The following is a 27,540-nucleotide window of genomic DNA, read 5'->3' as shown; positions in this document are numbered from 1 at the left end:
TAATAAGATTTAAAATATTCTAATGAAGGAAATAAATGTTTTTTACGCTTCCAAACAATTTTAATAGTCACATTTTTTTTTTTTGTATGCAAGAGCGGTAACAATATCGGAATTTAGAGGCGAGGTCAGCCAAATTTCTTCTTATTTTTTGTGTTCGGCCAAGAAAGATTTAAGTGCGTGGTGTTTGAAATGAATTTTTGTTTTTAGAAATAGAAAAGAAATTTATTATTCTGAGACAATTGTCCCATAAGAATAAAAATAGGTACAAATAGAGGCCTTAACAGTTTGGCCTGTGATTAAACAGAAAATATACGTAAGTATTTACAAAAAGTGAAAATAAAAATAACAGCAGAAAGAGACTTTCAGTTTGGCATGTGTTGGAAGGGTGTCAGGCACTTCGTCAAGATAGAGAAGCAGCAGGCCTGCCACATGATTTGCGCGCAACGTTGCAAGAAGGGTCTTCATATACAAAAAGGTTGTTTGCTTTCTTGAAGAGAATAAATATGTATCACCAAATTTAGATTAGATTAGGTTTAGGTTTAGAGGTTAAAGGGAAGAGGAATATCGAGTACTCTTCCCAAAGTGTAAATGTAAAGTGAAAGAATTTTATTGGTATAAATGTATTTATTAGCGTGTATGTATTTATTAGCATGTTTGTATTTATTAGCATGTTTGTTTTTATTAGCGTGAATGTATTTATTGGCGTGAATGTATTTATTGGCGTGAATGATTGTATAACTGTATAGTATTTAGTTGTAGGTATAGCTATTGTAGCGGGTGTAGGAATATTTATGAGTACTACACCCAGTTAGAATTAAGGACTATTAACAGGGGAAGGAATATTTATAAAAGTACTTCCCTTCAAGAGCAAATAACCTTTTGGCCAAGAAATAAACGAGTTGAGTCTACATGATATACTATAGGGAAGCACATCGATAATTTACTTACAATTATTTTAATTTATCTTACTGATAAGAGGCATACCTAAGGGTTTAGATAACCCTGAAATGAGGAAAATGAAAGGGATGGCAACTATGTATCCACCCTCCCCCTCGTCGACTGAGTCGATGATGTAAGAGGGGATGTATGGAGGCATTGTTCTTTACCTGGAGCTCCACTAACCTTGCTGGTCAAGGTTCAGCGTCGGATGCGCATGGGTTACAAGAACAACCGCCATCCCAAGTAGTGGAGTAATATGTTCGAGAAAGAACAGATATTAGAGGCGCTAATAACCTCAGCTGTTGATGCGCAAAAAAAAAAAAAAAAAAAAAAAAAAACAGCAGAAATTAAGGAAATAAATTAAAACAATTAGAATTTCGGAGGAAGCTGAATAGAGAGGAGATAACTGAATAGACGGGATTTAAAGATAGAAAGAGTAGTAGCATGGCGGACAGATGATGGCAAGGAGTTCCAGAGAGAGGTAGCACGTATTAGGAAGGATTTATCAAAGGATGAGGTACGGTGAGAGGGAATATAGAGATCAGATGAGCGAGATCTAGTGTTACGGGAATGGATGGAGGATTTAAACTTAAAGAGTTGAAAAATATAGGAAGGCCTTTGAGAATGGATGACTTGATACAGGAAAGAAGCCAAAACATATTGGTAAAGCGATAGACAAGGGAAAAGCTACTTCAACTCATCGTAGCATTCTCTGGGGAATGCTGAAAATAAATCTTATGAAGCAGTTCATGAGAGGCGCTTTTACTGTTAAATTGGCCTGGAGTTGATTACAAATTTGGATTTTTAAATATACGAATTAGTTTATTGTTGAATTTCTGGTTAGAAAGAAGGTTTTATTTTTTGTTTTTTTTTGGAACTAACTTGGTTTTGAAATATTTAAAGAAGAATAAGGTTTTTCTATTTAAGAGAGTGGTAGAACTTATGTTTTTGTAAATTTCATCACTCTTCTAAGTTATTTTCCTCAATTGTCATTCAAATACATTCTAAGGGACTGGAGCTCAGGTAAAATCTAAATAAATATAAATTATTATTCTAAAGGTTTTTTTTTTCTTTTTGTGAGATGTCACACATCTAGTAACCTTGTTTCGGTCTGGAATAAATATGTGTTGATGCATCGTTATCCAGTTTCTCAGTTTATTTATCTTATGTGTTAGCCTATCTTGACGAGGAATCTATTCCAGTTTGGAATGATCTACATTTAGTGTTTTATCAACCATTTCTTATTCCGTAATTTTTTCAAGGAGCATCTAGAAGAGTAATGTTTTCTGAATGAATTTAGAAGTTTAATTATTTTATATATATATATATATATATATACACGGTGTTCATTTTAAGACGGCTCAAATGCATTTCATGCTTAAACAGTTAATCTGAGCAAAAAATGGTAGAGGAAAAATTTGTTGCCCGTCACCTCTAGTTTCAGAATGTGTGACTTGAATTTAGTTTCCTGCCCGCATGCGCGGCCGACGCGCGACCAAATGTGAGGGTTCGCAGTTGACCCCCATTTTTATATACACCATTTCAAAGAGTATAAAAAGTAATGAAAGAAACCGGAAACCGCAATTCGATATTTTCAAAATTAAAGGTGCTAGGCCATTTCAAAATCTGGTATTTTTAATCATATTTCAATTTTTTTAACTTGTTATCAAAGAGAAAGAAGAGCACGCGATAGGTCATTTTTATGTATTTTTTCATCCCCTTTCTACTAAAAATATTGCCAAGGCCGTAAAGCTAGTATTTTTCTTAATATCGGGAAATAAGTCGTTTTCCGAGTGATTTCTCTAAGAAAAATCAAATGTTAAGAGCTTTAGATGTTCACAAGCTTAGACAAAAAGGGTCAAAAAATAATTTGACAACTGTTACAAACAAGAAGGTTTAATAATTATTTGGTAATTTTGGGAGAGTTGCGTTTAATTACCAAAAACATTGGAAACCTCCTGCCACATATTTAAGTGATCAATATCTTTCATGTAAAGGATCCTTATTCCTTAATTTATCAAATAATGTACTTTTGCAGCATGTTCTTGCTTTCAAAGGTGGCTCCTCAGATACAGAGAGCAGTTGATAACCTCCTGGCTAACCTGGCTTGCGACCCAGAGGAGGCACCTTTGAAAGCAAGAACATGCTGCAAAAGTACATTATTTGATAAATTAAGGAATAAATTTGATTCTTTACATGAAAGATATTGATCACTTAAATATGTGACAGGAGGTTTCCAATGTTTTTGGTAATTAAACGCAACTCTCCCAAAATTACCAAATAATTGTTAAACCTACTTGTTTGTAACAGATGTAAAATTAATTTTTAGCCATTTTGTGTATGCTTGAGTACATCTGAAGCTCTTAACATTTGATTTTTCTTAGAAAAATCACTCGGAAAACGACTTATTTCCCGATATTAAGAAAAATACTAGCTTTACTGCGTTGGCAATATTTTTAGTAGAAAGGGGATGAAAAAATACATAAAAATGACCTATCGCGTGCTCTTCTTTCTCTTTGATAGCAATTTAAAAAATTGAAATATGATTAAAAATACCAGATTTTGAAATGGCCTAGCACCTTTAATTTTGAAGATATAGAATAGAATAGAATAGAATAATTTTATTTGTTTTAAGGGTTCTACCCTATACAAATGGAGTTTGGTTAAATACAACAAAATAAAACCTTATAAAACATAAATAAAAACTTGAATTGATAACTAAAAATATACATTCCAATCGAATGAAAATAAAAAGAACCAAAATTTAAAAACATAAAAAATTAGAAACAAAACAAAATTATAAAAGTATTTTTATAAACTTAAAACGAAATTCCTCATTTTGAAGGCACTTGTTATAAAATAAAATAAATCATTTAATTTGTTAATATCGGCTACATCTAATAGAGCTTGAACTTGAACATCTACATCTGAAATACTAGAGATGTATTCATTCAAGTATTTATCTCTATAAGATTGCAGCCTTAAACATTTTAATAAAAAGTGCTGTAAATCTTCTCTTTCGGGAATACCGCATATAGGGCAATTGGAGGTATCTGTTTGAAAACTGTTTCTGAAACCAGAAGAAGTGATTTGAAATGAACGAGGCTGACATAACCTCATTTGACTAATTAATTTATGCTTTATAATTGGCACCCTAAGAGACAAATATTGCTCACCCAGCGTTAGACTACTTATCTTTCTGAAGTCTGGATTGTAGTTTGAATGCAGAACAGCGTTAATGTCTAAAGAAAATTTATTATTCTGAAATTTCAGAATGCTACTGCTGAATTCATCCTTAAATTGTGACATTTCGCTAGTATTTAGCAAGCTAACTGCATCAATAGAATCCAATTTTCCTATTAACTGAGTGTACCAATTAAATTTAACCATAGATATTCTGTCATTACTGAGGGATTTTAAAATATTCAAACATATCTTTGGGAGGCGGTTACCATCCATTAGTTGAACTTTATGCCACCATCTAACCATCTTTTTTAGAACCTCCGTTTCAATAGACTCTAACCCAACTTCTATACGTACATAATGATTAGGCACATTTCGTGGCCAATGGAAGATGGATTTAAAATATCTGGTCTGAACACATTCTAACTTACTGCAATATAATGGAGCCCAAATTTCTGCGCTGTATAATAAAACGGAATTAATCATAGATTCTAATAATTTTTTTCTTGTCACTAGCGAATCCGATTTTGACTTTATTAAAATTTCTCTAACTTTACGGGATGCTAATTGTGATTTTCTAATAAAATGGTCAGCTGTAAGTGAAAAAAGGCCTGAAGAAGAGAAAAGCACTCCGAGATAAATGTATTGTTTTACTATTTCAATTTTGAAGTTATCGAATTGCAGTTTCTGGTTTCTTTCATTACTTTTTATACTCTTTAAAACGGTGTATATAAAAATGGGGGTCAACTGCGAACCCTCACACTTGGTCGCGCGTCGGCCGCACATGCGGGCAGAAATCTAAAATCAGGTCACTTATTCTGAAACTAGAGGTAATGGGCAACAAATTTTTCCGCTACCATTTTTTAGCTCAGTTCAACCGTTTAAGCATGAAATGCATTTGAGCCGTCTTAAAATGAACACCCTGTATATACAGCTGAAAAATTTAAAAAAAAAAAAAAAAAAAATCTGCAACGTAAACCGATTTGGTTTTCAGTGGATTTTGGTTAGTTTTGACCCAAATAATAAGGAGAAAGAAAAATTTTTCATGTTGGTGAACTTTTCAATTAAAATCGTTCTAGGCGAACCGTGATACACATATATGTACGTAAGTATATAAGAACTTACTTTACTTTATAAGTAAGTTATAAGTGAAGTTTATAAGTTAAGTTTATAAAAGTAAGTTACTTTATAAGTAACAACTTTTACTTGGCAAGGCTTAGTAATTAGTGCAGGGGCGGCTTAACCTATAGTGCAGGGTGTGCAATGCACACGGGCGCCGCCGTCTCAGGGGGCGCCGTGGCGCTCCCTGAGACAGCTAACAGCATCGTCTTGGACCATCATGGTACAACAATGATATGACAGAAGCGGCCAGCCAGCGCGGTGGCGGCAGTTATCAAACGCGAGCGCCCTATGGGCGGCTTCTTTTTCGAACATTTTGTTTCAACTCGAAATAAACCTTATTTCACGTATTCAAAGTTTAGAAGTTTAATATGAAAAAGCTTTCTTGTTACGACGGCAAAGTTAATAGTTATAGCCGCGGGGGGGGGGGATCAGGCCTAGGGGCGCCAGGGTTTCATTGCACACGGGCGCTACACGAGCTAGAGCCGCCCCTGAATTAGTGCATCTTCTATGTTACTTACTATTCCTTTGATTCTTTTCTCTGAGAGTTTTTCCTTTACAATATTTTTTTGCATCTAAATAACAAATAAATAAATGTCTTATTTTTTTTGTTACCTTTTATTATTTATTTAGGTCATTTTATTAAACAGGATATGAAGAAATAAATTAAAACTTGATCTGAATTATATCTACATTTGTATTTGGAATAGAAAATGTCTTGGGCTACGTTGGCTTTAATCTATTTAAATGTAGAAAAATATTGAGAGTTTTATAAATTAAAAATAAAATTTAAATATTCATAAATACCTTAAATAGGTAATCTAACATTTCCTTCCTTACACGAGCATCTCTAACTTTATTTAGTTTCTGTAAATAATAATAATAATAATAATAATAATAATAATAATAATAATAATAATAATAATAAAAAGATAATTGAAATCTCCATTGTAAAGTGTATTTTAGCATTATAAATTAACTGTAAAAAGTATCAGATTATTAATTTAGTCATAATTAACCTATTAAAAGATATTGTGTTCAAAGCTACCCCACCAGTGGGGCCGATATTAACATTTGACACAAAATTTTTAAATTAAAAAATATAGATATACAGAGTGACCAAAGTTATATGCTCCACCCACTTTTTTTTTTAACGGCGGGAAATTTCGAAAAAATAAAAAACACGTATTTAATCATTTTTAGTCTAGTTTATTTTCAGTGATTGACCCATTTTTTTAAACCCTTGTATCTCGAGAAACAGCATCCAACTTTTGTTTTTCAGATGGAACGTTATATTTTTTGTTTGCATATTTTATAGTATAGTATTTGAGCTCCTAAAAAAAAACAAAAAACATTTTTTTGAAATCGGTTAGGTTTTCCAAAAGTTATGGTAATTTAAAATATGAAAAACAAATTTCAGTTTATTGTCAAAATTACGTTATTTTTTTTTTAAAGAATTTGTTCAAACTGGGCACAATCAACGGACAGGCAAGCCAAAACTCTGGACCCCCACGCTTTGCTTGTAGCAGCACTTATCGTGGCGAAGTCAAGATCTAGGCAGGCTAGAGTTATTCGACGTTTCAGATCATCGACTGAAGCCACGGGATTAAGGTTACTGTACACTTTATTTTTTAGATATCCCCACAAAAAATAGTCCATTAGGGTTAAGTCAAGAGATCGAGGTGGCCATTGGATGGGACAATGAATTCCCAAGCACTTTTCATGGAAATTTCTGTCCAGGTAACGTCGAACAACTCTCGCATTATGTGCCGGGCAACCATCTTGTTGAAAATACATATCTAGCCGACGTTGTAGAGGAACATCTTCAAGCAGAACTGGCAAAATGTCTCTTAAAAAAAGTTAGATTCCTTTCACCAGTTAAGTTCTCTCTGTAGAAGTATGGGCCGATTAGTTGATTTCCTAAAACTCCACACCAAACGTTTGTAGAAAAAACAACCTGAACGTCGAATAACTCTAGCCTGCCTAGATCTTGACTTCGCCACGATAAGTGCTGCTACAAGCAAAGCGTGGGAGTCCAGAGTTTTGGCTTGCCTGTCCGTTGATTGTGCCCAGTTTGAACAGATTCTTTAAAAAAAATAACGTAATTTTGACAATAAACTGAAATTTGTTTTTCATATTTTAAATTACCATAACTTTTGAAAAACCTAACCGATTTCAAAAAAATGTTTTTTTGTTTTTTTTAGGAGCTCAAATACTATAAAAATATGCAACAAAAAATATAACTTTCCATTTGAAAAACAAAAGTTGGATGCTGTATCTCGAGATACAAGGGTTTAAAAAAATGGGTCAATCACTGTTAATAAACTAGACTAAAAATGATTAAATACGTGTTTTTTATTTTTTCGAAATTTCCCGCCGTTAAAAAAAAAAGTGGGTGGAGCATATAACTTTGGTCACCCTGTATATGTAAAGTACCAACTGTTTATTGATATAGATCTGTTAAGAAGACTTGAAAGTTGTAGAAAACAAAATAAAAAGGTTCAGTAATACGATTCTGGTGCACTCTGTGAGCAGAAAATATAAATTCTGTTCAAATGTGCCCCCTCTCCACTACTATAAATTTCTTTTATTAAACCTTATATACAGGGTGAACCAGTAAGTATTGTCCATAGGCCTACTGTGTGTAGTACATCTAAAGTAGAGTTCTATGACGTATTGGTCAACTTCATATTTTCCACTGTTCTTGAGTGACGTCACTTTAATTTTTTTTTTTTTTAAATCATTACTTTTTTCCAATAAAAATGTTATTACTCAGAAAGTTTTAGTTCGAATTCGATTCTGATGACACGGTTAGAAAGACAGATACATTTTCTAAAAATTGATACCATTTCAAAGCATAAGTTATTCTCTAAACAGCTTCAATCTTCCTCTTGGATACTGGAAAAATAAAAAGTAATCGAAATTTTTGAAAGTGCAATTTGTAACCTTTGACTTCCTTATTTTAAGATAGCCTACTTTAAAATTGACTACTGGTCCATCTAAAAGAGTTTTCAATGAATTAAACAACTTGATAAACTAACACTGTTGTGTGCTCGTGAACACGTTTTCTTGTAAAACAAACGTAATTTCTCATACGAAGATAAAAGGAATCCTGGAAAATGATATACCGTTTGAAAGCCCATTAAACAAGGAAACTTTTATTAAAAGTGCCAGCACCTAGGTCTGGATAATGATCACATAAGAGCCGAATGAGTTTTCTTAAAAATTTCGATAACTGTTTTTTTTCCAGCATTCGGTGGAAGATTGAGGCTGTTTGTAGAATAACTTATGCTTCGAAATGGTATCAATTTTTAGAAAATTTATCTGTCTTTCTAACCGTGTCATCAGAATCGAATTCGGACTAAAACTTTCTGAGTAATAACATTTTTATTGGATAAAAGTAATGATTTTAGAAAAAAAAAATTAAAGTGACGTCACTCAAGAACAGTGGAAAATATGAAGTTGGCCAATACGTCATTGAACTCCACTTTAGATGTGCTGCACCCAGTAGGCCTATGGACAATACTTACTGGTTCACCCTGTATCTCTAAGGTACTTAACTACTACAAGTTTATTGATTTTTCTTCATAAAAGAGGCAAATTATAAGAGTATTTCATAAAAATATTTGCATAAGAGAGTAGTTACCTTGCAGATAACATCAAACAAAATTTCATCAAGGCTTCTGCTTCGATCCTTTTTGAGCCACTTGGCCAACTATTTAAAAAAAAAAAAACTTAATGTAGAGCACTATGTGTAGAGAGCAGAGAAAGTAAGGTTTTATAAGTCAGTACTGAGGTCGATATCCAGGCTCAGAAGCGTAAGTTTTGACAAGATTGGTTTTGCAAAGGTTACGCAGGTTTTGGACATGCGAGGTTAGTGGAAGGCTTGAGGATGAAGAAATGGCTAAACTGTTTGGGGAATCTATTAGCTGGTAGACTGCGATGGTTGGGACATATGCACCGGATGGAGGATATAAGAGGTCCAAAGAAACCTAGGACAAGGCTGAGATGGCTGAAAGAGACATGGAGGATACCTTAGAGACCATCGGCTTTCATGGATTGTTCACATTCTCGAGAATGGTTCAATTTTCCCGGGCAAATGGTTTAATGCAGTTCTCGATGAGGGGTGCGGGGTAGACTTCCATGTTAGTCAACATTTGAATGTGTGTAATTTACTGTCAAAAACTGTATGATGTTATTTTGAATTAAATGTGACACAAATATTCGGCATTTGATGAGAATGTATGAGTTAGATTCTCGAGAATAGTAGAAAAGAGAGAGTCGTACGAGTGTGTACTCCAGCTAATCTCAGAAGTAAATTCCATGCCGATTTTATTGAATAAACAACGTCAGCAATGTATCTGTCTACGAGGGTCGTTTGAAAAGTCCGTGCAAAGTCAGAGAGATAGCACCACTGGCGCGTATCGAGGTTATGTTTAGTTAGTAGCATCTCTTGGAAGAACACACACCAAGTTTCAGCCAGATCGGTCTATTTCTTTGTGTTTGGCATTCGTTTGAATCGAGAAAGTCGAGTGATTTTCAAAAAATGGACGAAAAAGAATTTCGAGTGTTGATTAAACACTACTTTATGAAAGGCAAAACGCCTCAGGAGACTAAAGAGAAGCTTGATAAACAGTATGGAGACTCTGCACCTTCGATTAGAACAGTTTATAAGTGGTTTCAAAATTTTCGGAGTGGCCATATGGGCACAAGTGACGCTGAACGTTCTGGACGCCCTGTTGAGGTTACTACTCCAGAAATCATTGATAAAAAACCATGATATGGTGATGGATGACAGAAGAGTGAAGGTGCGTGAGATTGCTAGTGCTGTGGGCATCTCGAATGAACGGGTACATAATATTTTGCATCAACATTTGGACATGACAAAGCTATCCGCAAGATGGGTGCCGCGATTGCTCACGCTTGACCAAAAACGAAATCGTGTGAAGTGTTGCAAGGACGGTTTGCAGCTGTTCCAGAAGAATCCGCAGGACTTTAAGCGTCGTTTCGTCACTGTGGATGAAACATGGATACATCACTACACTCCTGAGACCAAAGAACAATCTAAACAATGGGTTACCAAGGGGGAATCTGCGCCAAAAAAGGCGAAGACCGTTCCTTCGGCCGGAAAGATTATGGCGACTGTCTTTTGGGATTCGCAAGGAATAATCCTCATCGACTATCTGGAAAAGGGTAAAACTATTACAGGTGCATATTATTCATCGTTATTGGACCGTTTGAAAACCGAGCTGCAAGAAAAACGCCCACGATTGGCCCACAAAAAAGTCCTTTTCCATCACGACAACGCACCAGCTCACACCTCAGCAGTTGTGGTCGCAAAATTAATGGAAATAGGGTTCCAACTCGTTTCACATCCCCCCTATTCTCCAGACTTGGCTCCCTCGGACTACTATTTGTTCCCCAATATGAAGAAATGGCTGTCGGGAAAAAGATTTTATTCAAACGAGGAGGTGATTGCAGAAACGAATGGCTATTTTTCAGACTTGGACAAATCCTATTATTCGGAAGGGATCAACAAACTAGAGCAGCGTTGGACGAAGTGTATAAGCCTAAAAGGAGACTATGTTGAAAATAAAAAAGGTTTACCCCAAAAAATTAAGTAGTTTTTATTTTTGCACGGACTTTTCAAACGACCCTCGTATGTACAAGTTGGCCAGAAGTATTTCACCCTAAAAAACGTATGTGCATTGGTTACGCTTGATTCTGTTGTCCTAAAGTCTTCATGAATCTAACTTAGGCAAATCTCAATATTGATAAAAATCAAAATTACCAAATTTAAGACATCCAATATGAATTGGTCAGAGAACACTCCATTATCTTTTGAATGTTGCTCATAGATCTGTAAACAAACAAACTTGGTTACTTCATTTCGCAAATTCAACGAAATTAAATTTTCTCTTTTAATTTTATTTTTTTTTGAAAGAAACAACTGTTATGTTTTACAGTTAACTTTTTCGGTAAAGAATTATGCTGTCCGTTACGACAGAACGCTACTCGGAAGCTTTTATTTCACTTTAAATAAATCCTTCATTAAATATTTTTAATTGTTACTTATTAGTAACAATAATAAAGTTACATAATACATTACCTTGGAGGCTAATTGATTTATTTTTTGTGGATTTAATTTGAATTTTGAATGTTGCAATTCCTGAAAAACAACATTGTATTAAAAATAAGAAATTGCTTGCCTTAGAAGTAATAAAAACACATCAATACTTTTCAATTTGTATTTTAATTATCTTTTAATAGATGGAAATAAAATCTGATATCGTTCTGCACTGAGTTTCTTGTACAGCTAAATTTGTAGAATACAGCTTTTCAGTCATATATTGTTTTAACGTCAACCCTCCTATAACGCGGTACTCTCAGAACGCGGTTTCCATATAACGCGGAGCTGAAATTGCGACAGCTCTCCTATAACGCGGTACTCTTACAGCGCGGTTTCCATTCAATAACGTCCCATCAGTTCTTTCCGTGCACCCAATGAATGATTTTAACTGGATATGTTTATATAAACATTCAAGTTTATCTCTTAGCCGTTTACGACATCGGTTTCAGTCGTCTCAGAGCTCTTTCACAGTAAGTTTCGTTGGTGACCAATTCTTTCTAAAATTTTGTTGCTGGCACTGTTCTAGCGACAGCGAAGAAGCGCAAAATCGCTCCGTGGCACTTAAACGGTTTATTTGTGGTTTATAATTGGACAACATTACACAATACTGTAAGTACTAACTAATGGTAGTGTTGACCAGCAAGGAACCATCACAATAAAAGGATAACTAGGCCTTTAGGGTGAACAAGACCTTTAGGGTGAACAAGACCTTTAGGGTGAACAAGACCTTTAGGGTGAACAAGACCTTTAGGGTGAATATTGACCAAAACAAGAAAGAAAAAATATACAAGCCTACTAACATAAACGAAGGATCCTTCACCTAATCTATATATATAAAAATGAATGTGTGTCTGTTTGTTTGTACTCGATAGATTCAATAACCATACATCCAATCGCCGTGAAAATTTGGGAAATTATTAGGTATATCCCCGGGAAGGTTTTTGGAATTTTTTTTTAAATCAGAGTTGGGGTTCTAGGTACACCCGAACAAATATCCCAAAAAAATCAAAATAACATTTAATTAGTAATATTTGTTAAAAGTGTAACCATGAAAACCATGAAAAACAGTTTTTTGCAATTATTAATACGAGAATAAATTATACCGAAGATGGTGGAAAATCCATTAAACTAAAAGTACTCAACAATACTATTGACGTTGATAATCGTTGGGTAGTACCATATTCTCCATTACTACTAAAAACGTATAACGCACACATAAATGTTGGGTACTGCAATTCAGTGAAAGCTATAAAGTATATTTGCAAATATATGAACAAAGGAAGCGATATGGCAGTGTTTGGAGTGGAAAATACAACTGCATCTCACCCAATATCAACTGGGACGCTACATAAGTAGCAATGAGGTTGTATGGCGTATTACCTGTATATCATTTTCCATTCATGAACGATATTCAACGGTTGTTCATTTAGCTGTACATCTTGAAAATGGACAGCGTGTGTATTTTACATCAGAAAATGTACGTGCAAGAGCAATGTCACCACCGCCAACAACATTAACTGAATTTTTCACATTATGTAGAAATGATACCTTTGCAAGGACACTACTGTACTCTGAAGTAGGGGTAATTTTATTGTTAATTTTCATTTCGATGTATTGTATACATTTGGTCATTAATAAATTATGTTTGAGGTATCAAAACTGCCTTTTTGTTCAAACACAGCAACGTGTGAACGGGTACAGCTAGTTGTCTTATATAAAATAACTAAAAATACAACTTAAATAGCATACAAAATAATATCTAATTGTCCCAACATTCGGGTTAAAAATTAATTTAGGGGTAGTTAGTCAATTAGATACGTGCGCTCTGTCTAATTTTTTCCTGACTGCTGACCAGGCTGACCAATCTTGATTTACAAGATGTGAAAAAAGGGCTAAATTTGGCTAAAGAATTAGAACTACATTTCATTCAAACTGATCATTCAACGGTGCGCAGCGCAAAGTTTAAAAGAGAGTTAAGAAATTGCTTAGCTCCCTATAGAGAGGTTTTAGTGGAGTTAGAAAAAAAAAGCTACAATCGAAAACCAATGTGAAGATGAACCAAATGAGGAAGACATTTTAAACATTAAAAGAAGACGAGTTAGACGAATCATATTTGACAGCAAGGATGAGTGTTAAAAGACTACATAATTTTACAAAAGTCTTTCTTTTTGTTTCATTTCCTAATATGAACTCTTCAATTCAATAAAAATAATTTATAATTTATCTTGTCTTTTGTATTTATTGGTCTCCATATAACGCGGTACGAATGATGTGATTTGTACTAATTCTGACTTTTCTTATAGCGCGGTTTCCATATAACGCGGTACCCACTCACCGCGTTATAGGAGGGTTGACTGTATTTTATAATAATAATCCATTGAAAAAATAAAATTAAACTCTAAATCATTAAAATTAAAATTTTACTTCCTCACTAAGAACATTGGGAAAAATTCGTTTATATCTCCAACGGCTGATAAACAAGCATTACATATCTACTATTACTTAGGGCGAGTGTTGGTTTAGTGGTCATGAATGTGGCTTTGTATGTGAGAGATCCCCAGTTCGAATCCCGCGTAGGCTACTTTTTATTTGTTCTAAAAAAATTGTTTATAGTATAGTATGGAGTTTCCGCACCCCGTACACGACACCTAATTGGTAGTTGGACGTTAAGCCCCGCCTGAAAAAAAAAACAGGAAATAATTGTACTTTTACGACTTACTTTACTTAGACTACTTTGGAACTTAATTAGTCATTCTAGTGTCTCTGGAAACAAAAGGATCAAGGAGAGCGCTACCTCGGCATAATCCTTGATCTTCACCTGCAGATAGCACATCAACATAAAACTGCAACAAGCATACACCCGACAGAAACAGTTAACATACACCCATTAATTAACAGAAACACACAGCTCTAAACACTGCTGGCTCTGTACTGCTCTACAAGACGCTCCTTAGACCTCTTTTAACATCTAGCCCGCCCAGTCTGGATTACAGCTAGCAACACACACTGACGAGAAGACCTGCAGACTGCACATCAACATAAAACTGCAACAAGCATACACCCGACAGAAACAGTTAACATACACCCATTAATTAACAGAAACACACAGCTCTAAACACTGCTGGCTCTGTACTGCTCTACAAGACGCTCCTTAGACCTCTTTTAACATCTAGCCCGCCCAGTCTGGATTACAGCTAGCAACACACACTAACGAGAAGACCTGCAGACTGCACATCAACACAAGAAACTGCAACAAGTATACACTCGACTGAAACAGTTATACCCACTAAGTAACAGAAACACACCGCTCTAAACACTGCTGGCACTGTACGGCTCTACAAGACGCTCCTTAGATCTCTTTTAACATCTAGCCTGCCCAGTCTGGAGATTACAGCTAGCAACACACTGACGAAAAGACCTGCAGACTTTTCCAAAATAAAGCACTAAGAATAGCTAGTTACTGAAGACCTCATTTTTTACTAGGAACCCAAAAATACACAGAGAACTGGACATTCAAGCCATTCACACTCATATGACCAAACTAACAGACAACTTTTTCCCTACAGCTTCAAGAAGACTGAAACCAAGACTGAATCAAGATCTATGAAGAACTGAATTCCATTTTGAATGTCTATAAATATGTGTGAAGTTCTCTCATATTTAATTTTTAAATCAAAAAAATATTCTAAAGAATCTTTGATAGTAATTACAATAATATAACAAAACTAACTGATTCTTGCAACTATAACTGTAAAATTATAGTTTTATTTTCTTCCTAATTGCTCGCTAATAGCACTCTACATTTTTAAATGTTAGGGTTCCACAAGAAAACATATCAAGTGAAATGTGATTTGCACTTTTAAAAAGTATTGAGAACTGCCTCAGTATCTGCTTTAGGCAGTTTTAGTTGCATTTTGGACTCTGGTGGAAACGATACCAAGGACAGACAATACAGCTAATGTACACCATTTATTTGGTGACTTACCTTTTTCAAATATTTCATCAAATTCACGAAGCTGTATTCTTCCCTTCTTTTCCATAGAACCTGTAAACAAATATATAAAAATTACAAAAGATACTTCAGCCTCTTGCTGTTAGGTTAAGTCAACGTAATACGCTTGAAAATAACAGTGGCTAAGAATGTAAACTTGGCCAGCAAAATTAATACATAATAATTACCTCCAAATTTTAAGATTATAAAATAAAAGAGCTGATTAAACATAAACAATTTTTATACAGTATTTAAACATACCTGTTCTATCACCACCATTATTTCTGGATTGCTTAATTGACATCTCTTTAAACGCATAAGCATAGTTACCTGAAAAACCAAAGTTGCCTAATTAGTACAATCAGTTTGAAAAAAATCTGTTGTGTACAGTCAAATGACATTTTTCTGACAATTCTTAAACTTCTCTTTCATAAACATTTTTCTGTTAATTTCGAAGTTTTCAATAGGATGAAAAAATAATTACCAATTTCAGTCATGATATTTATTTTATTGTGCCGAGCTTTCCACCTTGGGACTAGGTCATCTTCAGAGCTTATTGTCTATATGATATTGTTAAGTTGGTGTACGTATTTTGAGTTCATTAGCAGACTAAAAGATACACCAGCTTATCATATAGACCAGTTCTTCTTAAACTTTTTGCGACCGCGACCCCTTTTTAAAGTAAAAATTTCTTGCCAACCCCTTTATATCCTAACACCTAATGATTAGGCTATAAGTCGATTTAAGGTAATATTTGGATATGAACACCACTAAATTTATCCTCGATTTTTTTTTAAACAGGAAAAAATTAAAATTTGCAAAAATAAAAAAAATCTTATATTAATTTTAGGCATATTCCCTCGCAAAATAAAGACGATAGCGCGGCGCCACTGTAGTAAAGAAAGACACCTTCATGCGCATGTGTGAATTTTGTCACCGCCTTCCAACGCGTCAGTCACTGCCCGTGGGTCGCTGAGTGAGGTGCTACACAACGTGTTCGTCGCATTACCGATTCTCTCAAGATGACTGAACGTGTTGAGCAAAAGCACTGAATCAAATTTTGTCAAAAGCTTGGTGATTCTCAAAGCGAAACAATTCGTAATATTCAGCAGGTGTTTGGAGACGAAGCGATGGGTAATAACACAAATTAAGGAGTGGTTCAACCGTTTCAAAAATGGCCGCACATCAGCGGAGAGTGACCAAGTTGTTGTCGCCGGAACAAAAGGACCTCCGTTTTGAAGTTTCACTAACTCCAACCTCTTGGGCAATCTCCCGCACGGTCAAGCGACAATCTGCCATCACCAAATTTCGCACAATCTCAACAACGGCTGCACTCCGAGCAGTCTGGGGCCTGCCAATTATTAAATAAAAGTGGATTAATTTATCAGTTTATCAATATATAATAATAATAATATTTTTGTCGTAAAATTTTTTTATTGCATAAGTTGATTCTTTATGCAATACATACGGAGGAAAAAATAGTAAAAAAATTCTAAACAATTGTTTTAATAAAATTAATTAGCATTAAAAATCTTAATGGCGGATCTAACAAGAGCCTAGTGGGCGTGTATACTGGCCAATAGAATTGTAGGGAGGTAGGGGTAGACCACTCCCAATTACACGCCCACATAACACTTCTACGTTCCACCATTAAGACATTTTAGGCTAAATATTTTTATCAAAAATGTTCTCTAGAATTTTTTCACTATTTTTTCCCCTCCATAGGTATTTAATAAAGAGTGCTATTATGCAAAAATTAAAGTAAATTATTTTGAGGATTTATATTACGATTCGCCATTAACTACGGATTGTGAATGAATGCAGAATATGTTTTATTTTAATTATCATGTGCCTAATTATGATTTGATTAAAGAATTTTGTCGGAATAAAACAGTTTAACATTTTTTATTGCATAAACTTGATTCTTTATGAGACTATGTAAACGCAGGCGAATGAGTGATGGCTACGAAAGAAGTGAACTAGGGAGGGGAGCATAGCCTGACTGGATGCTGGGTGACGAGCGGAGGGAGGCAGAGCGGCAGTGACTGCATCGTCGGTGCAGCAGCGGTGTGAACGCTTCCACCTCCCTAGCTGTTGGCGTGCGTTTGTCTGTCGTTAGAGGACATTTACAAGTATCAGTTTTAGTTTTTTTCTGTACAGGCTGCAGAGAGCCAGAAGTTACTTAGTATTTTCTGTGAATAAATAAAGGGCTTGCACTCTTCTGGTATTTCTTGCTAATTGTCTTTTGTTTGTTTCTCCATTCTTCCTACTACAGTGCAACAATATGCACTGAAGTTGTCCTAGTCTCCAGGTCGTAAGCTCGGCACAATAAATAAAATATCCTGACTGAAATTGGCAATTATTTTTTCATCCTATTGAAATAATGAATCAAAAATAATTAATGGTAATTCGATGTTTTTGTTAGATTGCTTAAATGTACTCGTACTCGTAGGGTATACCGTAATGAAACGATCTTTTGAAGACTTAGAATTCACTTAATACAGTTGAGTAATTTGAATAAACAAGATTATTATCCTAGCACTGCGGACCTAATCACATTTTTAAACAATATAAAGTTTGAGCTATATCAAAAAATAAAATTTGGTTATTTTATTCAGAGGGGGCCTCAAAACCTTTTATTTACGGTAGAAATCCATTATCAATAAAATCGATGTCACTTTAATCGATATTTATCCCTAGTAGAAAAAATTGTGGAAATTCATAACTGCAGTGAAACATATTCAGTTTACGTTATTTTTATTATTATTTTTTTGTTTTGTTATATTTACACTGAGCGGCCAAAAAAGTGGCCACCCTTAAAAAAAATGTATTTAACCATTAGTTATTGCAAAAATCAAATATTTTTAGCATGCATTGTTCATAAACGTATGGTAGGTTAAAGAAATGATAAGGAAATTCAAAATAGGGAAATAAAGAAATATGGTAAAAACAAAAACAAAATAACACAAACAAATCACTAGCACACCGTTTGTTTGTGTAAACTTTGATCTCGAATCCTTAAAATTCACAGTGATGTGGTTTGGGCCAGGATTAATTTGAAGGCTCGGACTAAATTAATTTTTATAGAGTGGGCTACATAGAAGACATTCTTTCTTAGGCTGTTTTCCCAGTCGTACCATACGTTGGCGAGGAATTTTCGTTTAAACACGAAATGAGCACGGCCACATACAGCAAAGATTGTTTCCCACTACCTGGAAAACGCTTCAATCCGATGTTTAGAGTGGGCCGAGCATGTACAGTGACTCCCATTAATATTGGGACAGTACATACAGAAGTTCAAAATTGACGAAAATTAAAAGTGGCACCCATTTATTCAAATTCATTTCATTTTATAATTACTATTAATTAAATAAAAACTATTTAAATAAGTAAATAAAAATGTTTTGGTAGATTAAAAAAAATATATATAGTAATAAGAGCAAATTCTACCTCTCATAAATATTGGGACACTATTATAATTTATAGTTTGTCCAAGGTTTTGCCCGAATATCTATACAATTTGTAAATATATACCTTAAGCATATATTCAATATGAAATTAATAATTAAATTAGTTTATATAAATCAAGCCAGGTGTAACATGTCGCGCAAAAATACAAATACAACGATTGAACAATGAAATATTATAATTTCTTTGCACAAAGACAATAAAAAGTGTTAGAGAGACAGAAAAACTGATCGGACCTAAAACATCTACTGCGTGGAACATCATTCAGCGTTACCAAAAAGAAAAAAGAATTGTTTCAATCCCACAAAAAGGCCGTCCTCAACTGCTCTCTGAGAGAGAGCAGCGTTATATATTAAAAGACTTAGTGCTCCAAAACTTCTGTGTGAAATTTTTGACATGTTCAGAGAGCAAAAAAGGAGCAGAAACAGTTCGGAGAGTGCTAAGAAAACTCGACTATCATGGTAGAGTAGCCTGGAAGAATCCTTTGTCAGTAAGATAAATAGTGTTAAGAGAGTGAAATTTGCCGAAAAATATTCCAATGTAAATAGTGACTTTTGGAATGATATACTCTAGCGATGAATCAAAATTTAATGTTTTCCATTCAGATGGAAGGGTTATGGTCTGGAGGAAAGCGAACGCTGAACTCGAAAAGAAGAATTTACAGCCAACTTTAAAGGGTTTTAAAGCTGCACCTCCGGGTGGAGGTGGGTCAGTTCTGGTTTGGGGCTGGATGTCCGCATCAGGATTTGGAGAATTAGTGTTTATTGATGGAATGATGCACAAAATAGTTTACAGTAATATATTAAAATATAATTTGAAAAAAGTGTCCAAACATTTGGTATTTTAGGGTCTTCTAAATTCTACCAAGATAACGACCCCAAACCTACGGCTTGGGTGATACGTCAGTGACTGTTATACAATTGCCCAAAAGTATTCCAAACCTCTCCGCAGTCACCAGATCTTAATCCCATTGAAGATTTATGGCAATATTTAGCCAGTGCTTTAAGAAAAACGAGTAATATCTAACAAAAATGAATTAAAACGATGTTTCCTGGAAGAATGGGAAAAAAACACCACCTGAATTAACCAAAAACTTGTTTCACCTATGCCTGATCGTTTGAGGGCTATTGTAAGTCAAAAAGCAATTATTAAATTATTACCAACCAAATATTAAATAGTAGGAGATTTTAAATATTGAACATTTAAACTCTAGCACTTCTGGTGTCCCAATATTTTTGAGAGCCTTATTTTACACTTTTTCAAAAAGTGCTACCTAACAGTTTGGAATTTCATCGATTTATACTTATATATAATTTCCACAGATGTTGCTAATGTAATTTAAAAAAAAAAAAATTCCAAACTTTTGTCTGTTGTTTTCATTTTCCTTTTAAATCATTTTGTAATAGGTGTCCCAATATTAATGGGAGTCACTGTAGGTCCAGATCTAAAGCCTATTACAAATTTATGGGATGAGTTTTCAAGACGAATTAAGAGACGTCCAACTTTAGCAGATTCGCTTCAGGATTGCACAAACGGAAATCAGGAAATTATTCAAAATCCTATTAGGTCAATGCCCCGTCGAATGCAAGCCTTAATAAACGCAAGAGGCGGAAACTAAATTTTTAACATTTTTTTAATTTTAAATTACTTAATAATTTTTCTTTTTTTTAAAAAATACCCTCTGTTATTATTTACTTTGAATATTCCGAAGTATGTTACAAGTGGCCTGTTATTTATTCTAAAAGTATGTGGAGACGTTAATAAGAAATAGATTGGAAATAAGAACACATACTGTAGGGTGGCTACTTTTTTTGCCTGTCAGTGTATTTGTAAAAGAGATATTGAATGTGTTCTAATTTTCTTTACATACTTTATCGAATATATCCTCCAACGTTTCTTTGGCCAGAAAGACACCAGATTTCGCCACTAAAGTCAGCGTCTGCAATTAACACAAAGACGATTAATTTTTAAACGTTTTTGATCTTTTTGTATATGTTTGTTATTTACCCTTAAGTAATTGACTAAAACAAAAAAAATACTAACAGGTTTTACGTAAGCTGTTAAAAAGTCTTTGGCCAGTTGTCGATATACTTCTCCGCCTCGTTTTTTGTGTTTCCGTATCTACAAATTAAAAAATTAAAAAAATCATTGAAATTATTAGATACTTATAAGCGTTTTAGTTCATAAGTCTCTTTGTAAACTCAGAGGGTGCTGACGACAACGCGACACAACCTGAATGTTAGGTGACAGTCTGGGAAGGTTTAGCGTCGTCGTCAGCACCCTCTGATCGCACTTTTACATATTCTTACTCAATAATTATAATTTATTTGTCAAGTTTATAACATAGATTGCACTTTAAGTCCAATTGTTTTTCATTGACTACATAATTATACTGCTCGCCAAGTGCAGCGACGCCATTTAACTAGGTATTCAATTTTGGAATCACATGGATGTCTAGAATGACCGTTTGAACTAATTTTGTCGCCAATTAACACAATAATGAGCCCAGTAATTTATTATTATTTATACAACCTGGAGCTTGACCTGTAAGTAATAACATCAAAAAACTCCAGTACAGCACAGAAGAAATTTTTCAGACTCTCCTCGACGCACTAAAATCGACTCAACTCCAAGAGACTGCATCCATTATCCGTACCCGCACACTGCTAAGTCCAAAATCAGTCTGCTGATACTCCTTTCCACACTAGTTTACCATTCTAACCCACTTTGCCGTGACATAGCCTCCTACAGATCCTTCTTATGCTAGAATACCATTTCGAACCAATTCAAATAGTAAATATTAATATAGACTGCAGGAATGAATCATATTATCGCAGAGATTGTAGAAAGTACAGCCATTTTTAAAGAGAAGGGAGTCTGTATTAATTTTTATGGATAAGGGTCATTGTGGTATAAAAGAAAATGAAATTGTTGATAAACTTACAAAGGAAGCCACCAATAGTGGGGAAATGGCTAATTATAAATTACCACACAACGATATCAAGTGCATAATTGCAAAAGCAGCACTACAAAAATGGCAGACAGATTATAGTAATGGTAATGAAGGGAGATTCTATAAAACTATGGCAGATCAGTTACCTAGACCAGGGGTCGGCAACCTATTTTAAGTAGAGAGCTATTTCTCCTTAAATAATTTTAATAATTCTTACCAAGAGCCGCAAGGGTGATAGAGTGTAAACAACTCTAAAGATCATTTGTAATCACTAAGGAACGGATTTTTATGTATTTAAAAATGCCAAATATTTAATTAAAATATGCATTTATTTTCGTCAATTATGTGGAAAATATGTGATTTTCTTAAAATATTTTCTGGAATATTTAAGTAAAATGGACTTTTTTTTTATGAAAATGGATTTTTTTTTTGGGAGGGGGCAAGTTATAATTATTTATACAAGAAAAGAATATTTTTACAATTTATAATAATTTATTAGGAACAAAATAATTTGTTTTTACAAGTTATAATGATTTATACAACAAAGAACATTTTTACTATTTATAAAAAGATGTGTTAAATTTTCAATTTTGAAAACTTCACTCTTCGAAATTGTTTGCAACCACATGAAATTTCAAATGTTGGAACGTAAAGTGACGACGATCTGGGCGTAAGATGGACTTGTAACGACTAAAAGATCATGCAACATCTACAGATGTTATAGGTGCCTTGCTGAAAGAAGTTATCTCGTTGGTTGTAAAGGGTACACGATGTTCTGAGGTGACTTCTGTTCCACTGATAATATCAGAAATCTGGCAGAAGGTCTCCCACACTTTGTTCTTGCTCAGTACTTCTACCAGTTTTGATCTTATTTTTTTAAAAATACCTTTAATAAATGGAGTTTTCATTCGTTTCAATAAAATTAAAATATACATTATATTTTGGGCAGGCTGAAGAGCCACACAATTGGGATAAAAGAGCCGCATGCGGCTCGCGAGCCACGGGTTGCCGACCCCTGACCTAGACAACCATCGGTTTAAGGGAACTGTCACAAATAAATGGGTTGTTACGACAATAAGCAGGCTGAGAGCGAACCACGCGGTGTGCGGATCGTATCTACACAGAATCAACAAAAGGTCCTCCTCTCCTCTTTGCGTAGATTGCAATGAGGAGGAGGATTTCAAACATATATTAATGATATGTCCACGTTATGTGGTAGAAAGGAAACGAATGTTTGACGACTTGTACAGGTATTTAGATGCACCATTTCGCTACGAAGACATTATATTCTCCACTAACATTTATGTGCACCTATAGCAGAGCTAGCAATGAAATATGAATGTATTTAAAAGTTATAGAATGAATGCAAGAAAATGATTAGAGAAGGATTACGTGATTTTAATTTCGGTTAAGCTATAAGGATGGCAGGAATATAGAGTACTGATCCATCCATCAGTTGTAAGTTTGTATGTAAATAGTTGTATGTAAATATAGGAGAGGGATGAATGTGTGAAGCGAATGTATTTATAAGTAAGAATGGAGAGTGAGTGATATTCTAGTGATTAGCACCTAGACGATGCTGGCTGTATGGCGAAAGCAAATGCCAAAAAAAAGCCAAATATATATATATATAAAATTACTTACAGGATTCCTATCTGGTATCACGTAGACAATTCGCTCTTCACACTGTTTAGTTTCTTCATATAAATTAATATATGGATCTTTCCTATGTTGTTCAGTAAGTATGGTTAGCAAAAGATCTTTCCTATGTTTATATAGATTCCAATATTTGTCTGCAGGACCATACTGGAAAAGAAAATAACTCAAATATTTGATTGAACAATGAACATGAAACATTGGAGAATGTAGGAATTTAAGAGTTTTGGGAAAGTACAACAGATTAGGAGGGAAAAGTTGAAAGCGTTTACAGCCTAAAAGATCTATTTAAAGGAATTTCTTATAATAAGGATTAACTGGGTATCAAACGGTTTACCACTTTGGGCAGAGATCTTTTCATTTGTCTATACTAAGTTCAGAGTATATAGAAGAAACTCAAGAGCACGATTGGGAGGATTCGCAACCGCTTAATGGCATTGCAAAGAGATTGATTAGCTACTGCTTCTAGAAAACGGACGCTAGAAGATTTTGGCGGCCAGGAGGCAGTTCGATAAGGCGTAGATCCTACATCCTTTTATCATATTTTTTCAGGAAGAAGAAGAGGAAATGGCATTGCACTGTTTGGTGTGCATTGTATGCATGGGTAATGCTTTTTGATAAGAAATACTGAAACTTTCTAAGAACAGAAAAACTTGTACAATTTTTTTCTTAAATTTAATTTAAAAACTGGAATCCACTACACAAGGATAATGGAAAACTAAAGAATATTGTTCTTTGTAAGATAGTTTAAGGCAGCGTTTCCCAACCTTTTTAGGCTCGCGTACCACTTGGTAGTACATCATGCTAAATTTTACCACTTCGTAAAAATGATTGTATTTCGTGAAATTTGTTATTCCGAGTGTGTTATTTTATTATTATTATCTTTATTTGTATAGAGATACAATGTATCTGTTTCAAAGGAGTTCCAAGTTCAAGTTCACTTTATAAAGTATAAGATCTTAGCTATAAAACTTTTTTTAACCAATTAAAAATTGCGTACTTATTTTTCTCTTCATAATTATTAATTAATTTACAAAGTTATAATTTAGGATTATTATATTTGTGCCCAAATCTTCTAAATTAATTTCTTTTAAGCATTCAACTACCTGTAAGTACCAATTAAATTTAATGTTGCTTGGATAGAGCTTACTCATTACAATCCAGTCTCTTTTTAAGTAGATTTTTACACATAGTTATCATTTAAGTTCTGTCACATGATAATTCTATTAAATTTTCTTTATCTTTTATCGATGATGATGTAGCTTTTCCTAAATTTTCTTTATAGAAGGGGGTTTGAAATCCAATTATCATTTGTGTTTTCGGGTTTTGGGAAAATACTCCATGAAAGACAATTTTATGTGCTATTATATTTTCTCGTATATCTTGAGACAGACTAACCTTATTATTGTACATATTAACAAATTTACTGTATAATATTATTAATTAAAATAATTTTTATGTATTAAAACGTTTTTATGATATTTTTATGCTTTAATTTTTTAATGTCCGCCATTATTTATTATTTTTCGTGTACTACCAACCAGCAACTCGCGTACCACAGGTTAGGAAACGCTGATCTAAGTAACTAGAAGGCCTTGTTATAGTAGTTTTGAAACTCAGTACTTACCGCTACAACGTCTGGTGGTATATAACGCCATTGTTTTTCTACGGCATGAGGTAATACCTGAAATAGAAAATGTACATTAATGATTGTATGAAAAAACTTAAAGTAATTTGTAAATATGTGAAAATATTAACCTCTTTTAGTACTTTTGTAAGAATTACTGCGTCTTCTTTTATCTCTTTTTCGTCCATGTGGTACTAAGAATATAAAGGACTAATTAACGGGCTCAATTAAAGAAAATAAAAAAGTTATATAATGATATGTATATTTAATTTTGTAATAGAAAAATCGATTGCACTTACTATTTCCAAGATTTCTTCAATTTCGTTGGTGTTTGGAACCCAATGAGATCGATTCTTGTAATGATTATATAACTAAAATGAAAATATTAGTTTTAGTAAATGGTAAATGGTTCATCTACTTTGCCAGTGTGCTCAATACCAGGTGACGGGGGAAAAATGAAAGATATTAGATTAGGGGCAGATCACTGGACCAGGTGATGAAAAATAAATTTGAAAATGTACCATTACCTAAATGCTGCCCGTCAGTACGTATCTGCGGCTACATACTGTGGGCCCCGGAGCTTGGCCAACATAAGAGTTAGTTCGATTTTAATCAAAAGATATTGCAAAACATTATTTTAAATATACATATACAACTATATTTCTATAAAAAGCAAGAATTGCCTTGTAAAATCTCCATCATCGTTAGGCGGATATTGGTCTAGTGGATATGAACGTGGCTTTGTAATTGGAAGTTTCCAGGATTCGAATCCTGCGTATAGCTAATTTTTATTTATGAGAAAAATATGTTTACAGTAAAGTATGTTTGCTAGTCGCCACCGTCCACGATACCTAATTGGGTAGTTGGACGTTAAGCCCCGCCTGAAAAAAATAGGCGATTACTTTTACTGTCCATTACCGGTCTGTTAGGAGGTACTAAATACAGCTCTGGGCGCTATTAACCTCAGATGTTTACGCGCCCTAAATACATAAACAAAAAGAAATTATGTGAAGAAATATTATACATATAGGCAGAATAAAATGAACTTATTTTTTAGATAAAGAAAGACGAAACTAATAAAGGATCTCCTTAACAAAAACTTACAGTTTAAAATGTTAAGTATAAGGGTTGATTAAACGCCAAAAGGTACACAAATCAGCGAGTACCCAACATTTCATTAATACTTCATTAATAGTTGAGTAATTTTACTGCATTAATTTTCATTAATAAGTTATTTTTTTAGAATTTATTAGATGTCACAGACCCTTATGCTGGCCATTTTCGTCTACAAAATATATGTTCAAGTAGCACTGCAGATTGACTGTAATATCTAGTTATTTATAATAATCAAACTGTTAATTACAGGTTAAAAATAAAAATAAATAAATAAAATAAACAAAATCATTGATGTATGTTGGTGTAAGCATTTTTTAAAAAAGGTTTTGAATTTTTTAGCCTCATATTTTTTTAATATTTTTTATAACATTTTTCTTTTTAACCTGTAATTAACAGTTTGATTATTATAAATAACTAGATATTACAGTCAATCTGCAGTGCTACTTGAACATATATTTTGTAGACGAAAATGGCCAGCATAAGGGTCTGTGACATCTAATAAATTCTAAAAAATAACTTATTAATGAAAATTAATGCAGTAGAATTACTCAACTATTAATGAAATGTTGGGTACTCGCTGATTTGTGTACCTTTTGGCGTTAAACAACCCTTATACTTAACATTTTAAACTGTAAGTTTTTGTTAAGGAGATTTTTGTACCTTTTGGATAGATTTTCCTTTTTGTCTATTTTACAAAGTTACATATCTGCTTTACAGATTTTTTTAAAATTTGGAATAAACAATTCTATCATTATACCTTGATAAGGGCCAAGATTTACAGAGTAATTAGTAATAATAATTTTGAAGGGGGCCTTACATAAAGGGGGCTTACTCCTCTCCCATTCGATGTACAGCGTCGAGACCCCCAAAAGGCACATCTACAAAAAATTCCGAATCGAATGATACCTTATTCATAAAAATCGGGTCGCGCGTTTAGGCGCTACGTTGTTTACAAAAAAGGTAACAACAACAACAAGAAGAAGAACAACAACAAGAACAAGAACAACAACAATTTTTGAAAATGCCGTTTTTGTTCATTTTCGGCAACTTTTTTCTCGAAACCTATAAGATCTAGGTTGTTGCAAAAAAATTACAGTTATAAAGGAGGATTTGCCCTTTATTTTAAAGAAAATTAGAGAATTTTATCTTTTATAGAAAAAGAGAAAAAAATTGTCAAAGTTGGGTGTTTTTCAACGTTACGCTTTTCCGTGCAGTTTTTGATGATCAACCCTTATACAACTGTCCTACCGGACAGTTTTAATAAACTTTAATATATTTAATATTAAAGGGCTCAAGGACAATTACTCAAGGGTATTGGAGAAGGATTTTGCTGGTTAATTTTTTTTAAAGTAAGGCTA

General features: G+C 33.8%; 1 protein-coding gene across 2 annotated transcripts in view; it reads right to left on the bottom strand.

The window, feature by feature from the left end:
- LOC141459375 (uncharacterized) overlaps positions 1-27,540 on the bottom strand; it is a 198,528-nt gene that overhangs the window by 130,315 nt on the left and 40,673 nt on the right. For both annotated transcript variants that reach the window (XM_074138403.1, XM_074138404.1), the window contains exons 15-27: positions 25,366-25,437; positions 25,198-25,260; positions 25,067-25,123; positions 23,428-23,589; positions 20,874-20,951; positions 20,701-20,769; positions 15,624-15,692; positions 15,357-15,416; positions 11,351-11,410; positions 11,033-11,101; positions 8,888-8,956; positions 6,049-6,108; positions 5,763-5,816 (exon numbers count right to left, since the gene is read on the bottom strand). In XM_074138403.1, coding sequence (XP_073994504.1) covers positions 5,763-5,816; positions 6,049-6,108; positions 8,888-8,956; positions 11,033-11,101; positions 11,351-11,410; positions 15,357-15,416; positions 15,624-15,692; positions 20,701-20,769; positions 20,874-20,951; positions 23,428-23,589; positions 25,067-25,123; positions 25,198-25,260; positions 25,366-25,437 — 942 coding nt within the window. The remainder of the gene's footprint in view (positions 1-5,762; positions 5,817-6,048; positions 6,109-8,887; positions 8,957-11,032; positions 11,102-11,350; positions 11,411-15,356; positions 15,417-15,623; positions 15,693-20,700; positions 20,770-20,873; positions 20,952-23,427; positions 23,590-25,066; positions 25,124-25,197; positions 25,261-25,365; positions 25,438-27,540) is intronic.

Source organism: Rhodnius prolixus, unplaced genomic scaffold (genome assembly GCF_049639745.1).
Source record: "Rhodnius prolixus isolate KJV_2025 unplaced genomic scaffold, Rpr scaffold_11, whole genome shotgun sequence".
In the NCBI taxonomy this organism is placed as follows: Eukaryota; Metazoa; Arthropoda; class Insecta; order Hemiptera; family Reduviidae; genus Rhodnius; species Rhodnius prolixus.
Note: the sequence above shows the minus strand (reverse complement) of the source record. Positions and strands in the feature narration are given on the sequence as shown.